This window comes from Oncorhynchus nerka, unplaced genomic scaffold (assembly GCF_034236695.1).
Source record: "Oncorhynchus nerka isolate Pitt River unplaced genomic scaffold, Oner_Uvic_2.0 unplaced_scaffold_844, whole genome shotgun sequence".
Classification (NCBI taxonomy): Eukaryota; Metazoa; Chordata; class Actinopteri; order Salmoniformes; family Salmonidae; genus Oncorhynchus; species Oncorhynchus nerka.
Window position 1 is genome coordinate 244,200 of NW_027040434.1, and position 7,500 is coordinate 251,699.

Consider the following 7,500-nt stretch of genomic DNA (forward strand, 5'->3'; position numbering starts at 1 on the left):
AATACCATATCTCTACAATACCACATCTCTATAGTCTCTACAATACCATATCTCTATAGTCTCTACAATACCATATCTCTACAATACCATATCTCTACAGTCTCTACAATACCATATCTCTACAATATCATATCTCTATAGTCGCTACAATACCATATCTCTACAATACCATATCTCTACAATACCACATCTCTATAGTCTCTACAATACCATATCTCTATAGTCTCTACAATACCATATCTCTACAATATCATATCTCTATAGTCGCTACAATACCATATCTCTACAATACCATATCTCTACAATACCATATCTCTACAATACCACATCTCTATAGTCTCTACAATACCATATCTCTATAGTCTCTACAATACCATATCTCTACAATATCATATCTCTATAGTCTCTACAATACCATATCTCTATAGTCTCTACAATACCATATCTCTACAGTCTCTACAATACCATATCTCTATAATACCATATCTCTACAGTCTCTACAATACCATATCTCTACAATACCATATCTCTACAATATCATATCTATATAGTCTCTACAATACCATATCTCTATAGTCTCTACAATACCATATCTCTATAGTCTCTACAATACCATATCTCTACAATACCATATCTCTACAATACCATATCTCTATAGTCTCTACAATACCATATCTCTACAATACCATGTCTCTATAATCTCTACAATACCATATCTCTACAATCCCATATCTCTATAGTCTCTACAATACCATATCTCTATAATACCATATCTCTACAGTCTCTACAATACCATATCTCTACAATACCATATCTCTACAATATCATATCTATATAGTCTCTACAATACCATATCTCTATAGTCTCTACAATACCATATCTCTATAGTCTCTACAATACCATATCTCTACAATACCATATCTCTACAATACCATATCTCTATAGTCTCTACAATACCATATCTCTACAATACCATGTCTCTATAATCTCTACAATACCATATCTCTACAATACCATATCTCTACAATACCATATCTCTACAATACCATACCTCTACAATACCATATCTCTATAGTCTCTGTAATACCATATCTCTACAATACCATATCTCTACAATACCATATCTCTACAATACCATATCTATATAGTCTCTGTAATACCATATCTCTACAATACCATATCTATATAGTCTCTGTAATACCATATCTCTATAGTCTCTACAATACCATATCTCTACATTACCATATCTCTATAATACCATATCTCTATAGTTTCTACAATACCATATCTCTTAGTCTCTATAATACCATATCTCTACAATACCATATCTCTATAGTCTCTACAATACCATATCTCTATAATCTCTACAATACCATATCTCTACAATACCATATCTCTTTAGTCTCTACAATACCATATCTCTATAGTCTCTACAATACCATATCTCTATAGTCTCTACAATACCATATCTATAGTTTCTACAATACCATATCTCTACAATACCATATCTCTTTAGTCTCTATAATACCATATCTCTACAATACCATATCTCTATATTCTCTGCAATACCATATCTCTATAGTCTCTACAATACCATATCTCTATAGTCTCTACAATACCATATCTCTATAATCTCTACAATACCATATCTCTACAATACCATATCTCTTTAGTCTCTACAATACCATATCTCTATAGTCTCTGTAATACCATATCTCTATAGTCTCTACAATACCATATCTCTACAATACCATATCTCTATAGTCTCTACAATACCATATCTCTATAGTCTCTACAATACCATATCTCTATAGTCTCTACAATACCATATCTCTATAGTCTCTACAATACCATATCTCTATAGTCTCTACAATACCATATCTCTACAATACCATATCTCTATAGTCTCTACAATACCATATCTCTACAATACCATATCTCTACAATACCATATCTCTACAATACCACATCTCTATAGTCTCTACAATACCATATCTCTATAGTCTCTACAATACCATATCTCTACAATACCATATCTCTACAGTCTCTACAATACCATATCTCTACAATATCATATCTCTATAGTCGCTACAATACCATATCTCTACAATACCACATCTCTATAGTCTCTACAATACCATATCTCTATAGTCTCTACAATACCATATCTCTACAATATCATATCTCTATAGTCGCTACAATACCATATCTCTACAATACCATATCTCTACAATACCATATCTCTACAATACCACATCTCTATAGTCTCTACAATACCATATCTCTATAGTCTCTACAATACCATATCTCTACAATATCATATCTCTATAGTCTCTACAATACCATATCTCTATAGTCTCTACAATACCATATCTCTACAGTCTCTACAATACCATATCTCTATAATACCATATCTCTACAGTCTCTACAATACCATATTTCTACAATACCATATCTCTACAATATCATATCTATATAGTCTCTACAATACCATATCTCTATAGTCTCTACAATACCATATCTCTATAGTCTCTACAATACCATATCTCTACAATACCATATCTCTACAATACCATATCTCTATAGTCTCTACAATACCATATCTCTACAATACCATGTCTCTATAATCTCTACAATACCATATCTCTACAATACCATATCTCTACAATACCATATCTCTACAATACCATACCTCTACAATACCATATCTCTATAGTCTCTGTAATACCATATCTCTACAATACCATATCTCTACAATACCATATCTCTACAATACCATATCTATATAGTCTCTGTAATACCATATCTCTACAATACCATATCTATATAGTCTCTGTAATACCATATCTCTATAGTCTCTACAATACCATATCTCTACATTACCATATCTCTATAATACCATATCTCTATAGTTTCTACAATACCATATCTCTTTAGTCTCTATAATACCATATCTCTACAATACCATATCTCTATAGTCTCTACAATACCATATCTCTATAATCTCTACAATACCATATCTCTACAATACCATATCTCTTTAGTCTCTACAATACCATATCTCTATAGTCTCTACAATACCATATCTCTATAGTCTCTACAATACCATATCTATAGTTTCTACAATACCATATCTCTACAATACCATATCTCTTTAGTCTCTATAATACCATATCTCTACAATACCATATCTCTATATTCTCTGCAATACCATATCTCTATAGTCTCTACAATACCATATCTCTATAGTCTCTACAATACCATATCTCTATAATCTCTACAATACCATATCTCTACAATACCATATCTCTTTAGTCTCTACAATACCATATCTCTATAGTCTCTGTAATACCATATCTCTATAGTCTCTACAATACCATATCTCTACAATACCATATCTCTATAGTCTCTACAATACCATATCTCTATAGTCTCTACAATACCATATCTCTATAGTCTCTACAATACCATATCTCTATAGTCTCTACAATACCATATCTCTATAGTCTCTACAATACCATATCTCTACAATACCATATCTCTATAGTCTCTACAATACCATATCTCTACAATACCATATCTCTACAATACCATATCTCTACAATACCACATCTCTATAGTCTCTACAATACCATATCTCTATAGTCTCTACAATACCATATCTCTACAATACCATATCTCTACAGTCTCTACAATACCATATCTCTACAATATCATATCTCTATAGTCGCTACAATACCATATCTCTACAATACCACATCTCTATAGTCTCTACAATACCATATCTCTATAGTCTCTACAATACCATATCTCTACAATATCATATCTCTATAGTCGCTACAATACCATATCTCTACAATACCATATCTCTACAATACCATATCTCTACAATACCACATCTCTATAGTCTCTACAATACCATATCTCTATAGTCTCTACAATACCATATCTCTACAATATCATATCTCTATAGTCTCTACAATACCATATCTCTATAGTCTCTACAATACCATATCTCTACAGTCTCTACAATACCATATCTCTATAATACCATATCTCTACAGTCTCTACAATACCATATCTCTACAATACCATATCTCTACAATATCATATCTATATAGTCTCTACAATACCATATCTCTATAGTCTCTACAATACCATATCTCTATAGTCTCTACAATACCATATCTCTACAATACCATATCTCTACAATACCATATCTCTATAGTCTCTACAATACCATATCTCTACAATACCATGTCTCTATAATCTCTACAATACCATATCTCTACAATACCATATCTCTACAATACCATATCTCTACAATACCATATCTCTACAATACCATACCTCTACAATACCATATCTCTATAGTCTCTGTAATACCATATCTCTACAATACCATATCTCTACAATACCATATCTCTACAATACCATATCTATATAGTCTCTGTAATACCATATCTCTACAATACCATATCTATATAGTCTCTGTAATACCATATCTCTATAGTCTCTACAATACCATATCTCTACATTACCATATCTCTATAATACCATATCTCTATAGTTTCTACAATACCATATCTCTTTAGTCTCTATAATACCATATCTCTACAATACCATATCTCTATAGTCTCTACAATACCATATCTCTATAATCTCTACAATACCATATCTCTACAATACCATATCTCTTTAGTCTCTACAATACCATATCTCTATAGTCTCTACAATACCATATCTCTATAGTCTCTACAATACCATATCTATAGTTTCTACAATACCATATCTCTACAATACCATATCTCTTTAGTCTCTATAATACCATATCTCTACAATACCATATCTCTATATTCTCTGCAATACCATATCTCTATAGTCTCTACAATACCATATCTCTATAGTCTCTACAATACCATATCTCTATAATCTCTACAATACCATATCTCTACAATACCATATCTCTTTAGTCTCTACAATACCATATCTCTATAGTCTCTGTAATACCATATCTCTATAGTCTCTACAATACCATATCTCTACAATACCATATCTCTATAGTCTCTACAATACCATATCTCTATAGTCTCTACAATACCATATCTCTATAGTCTCTACAATACCATATATCTACAATACCATATCTCTACAATACCATATCTCTATAGTCTCTACAATACCATATCTCTTTAGTCTCTACAATACCATATCTCTATAATCTCTACAATACCATATCTCTATAGTCTCTATAATACCATATCTCTATAATACCATATCTCTTTAGTCTCTACAATACCATATCTCTATAGTCTCTACAATACCATATCTCTATAATACCATATCTCTACAATACCATATCTCTATAGTCTCTACAATACCATATCTCTTTAGTCTCTACAATACCATATCTCTACAATACCATATCTCTACAATACCATATCTCTATAGTCTCTACAATACCATATCTCTTTAGTCTCTACAATACCATATCTCTATAGTCTCTACAATACCATATCTCTTTAGTCTCTACAATACCATATCTCTACAATACCATATCTCTACAATACCATGTCTCTATAGTCTCTACAATACCATATCTCTATAGTCTCTATAATACCATATCTCTATAATACCTACAATACCATATCTCTACAATACCATGTCTCTATAGTCTCTACAATACCATATCTCTATAATACCATATCTCTACAATACCATATCTCTATAATACCATATCTCTATAGTCTCTATAATACCATATCTCTATAGTCTCTACAATACCATATCTCTATAATACCATATCTCTATAATCTCTACAATACCATATCTCTACAATACCATATCTCTACAGTACCATATCTCTATAATACCATATCTCTACAATACCATATCTCTATAGTCTCTACAATACCATATCTCTACAATACCATATCTCTACAGTCTCTACAATACCATATCTCTACAATACCATATCTCTACAATACCATATCTCTACAATACCATATCTCTATAGTCTCTACAATACCATATCTCTACAATACCATATCTCTATAGTCTCTACAATACCATATCTCTATAATACCATGTCTCTATATTCTCTACAATACCATATCTCTACAATACCATATCTCTACAATACCATATCTCTTTAGTCTCTATAATACCATATCTCTATAGTCTCTGTAATACCATATCTCTACAATACCATGTCTCTATATTCTCTACAATACCATATCTCTACAATACCATATCTCTACAATACCATGTCTCTATAGTCTCTACAATACCATATCTCTACAATACCATATCTCTACAATACCATATCTCTACAATACCATATATCTTAACCCTGTCTGTACCTTTAGTTTTATTATAATGTATAATTACTGATAGAGAGGAGTCCTTAACTCTGTCTGTACCTTTAGTTTTATTATAATGTATAATTACTGATAGAGAGGAGTCCTTAACCCTGTCTGTACCTTTAGTTTTATTATAATGTATAATTACTGATAGAGAGGAGTCCTTAACCCTGTCTGTACCTTTAGTTTTATTATAATGTATAATTACTGATAGAGAGGAGTCCTTAACCCTGTCTGTACCTTTAGTTTTATTATAATGTATAATTACTGATAGGTCCTTAACTCTGTCTGTACCTTTAGTTTTATTATAATGTATAATTACTGATAGGTCCTTAACTCTGTCTGTACCTTTAGTTTTATTATAATGTATAATTACTGATAGAGAGGAGTCCTTAACTCTGTCTGTACCTTTAGTTTTATTATAATGTATAATTACTGATAGAGAGGAGTCCTTAACCCTGTCTGTACATTTAGTTTTATTATAATGTATAATTACTGATAGGTCCTTAACCCTGTCTGTACCTTTAGTTTTATTATAATGTATAATTACTGATAGGTCCTTAACCCTGTCTGTACCTTTAGTTTTATTATAATGTATAATTACTGATAGAGAGGAGTCCTTAACCCTGTCTGTACCTTTAGTTTTATTATAATGTATAATTACTGATAGAGAGGAGTCCTTAACCCTGTCTGTACCTTTAGTTTTATTATAATGTATAATTACTGATAGAGAGGAGTCCTTAACTCTGTCTGTACTGATGTGGGAGATGTGTTCAACGTGATTCAGAGTATGGTGAAGGACACCGGAGCAGAGGTCTACTTCCTCTCCATCCTACAACACCTAATGCTCATCCGGAACGACTACTTTGTCCGGTAAGATCTCTCCGCCTCTATCCGCACACACCTACATCCTCCTCATCATCCTCCTCCTCATCCTCATCCTCATCCTCCTCATCATCCTCCTCCTCATCCTCCTCCTCATCCTCCTCCTCATCCTCCTCCTCCTCATCCTCCTCCTCATCCTCCTCATCCTCCTCCTCATCCTCCTCCTCCTCCTCCTCATTCTCCTCCTCCTCATTCTCCTCCTCCTCCTCCTCCTCATTCTCCTCCTCCTCCTCCTCCTCCTCCTCCTCCTCAT

The 7,500-nt window shown here is 32.3% G+C and overlaps 1 protein-coding gene across 1 annotated transcript in view; it reads left to right on the plus strand.

The window, feature by feature from the left end:
* LOC135571030 (protein diaphanous homolog 3-like) overlaps positions 1-7,500 on the plus strand; it is a 51,940-nt gene that overhangs the window by 31,932 nt on the left and 12,508 nt on the right. The window contains exon 10 of the mRNA XM_065016844.1: positions 7,119-7,235. Coding sequence (XP_064872916.1) covers positions 7,119-7,235 — 117 coding nt within the window. The remainder of the gene's footprint in view (positions 1-7,118; positions 7,236-7,500) is intronic.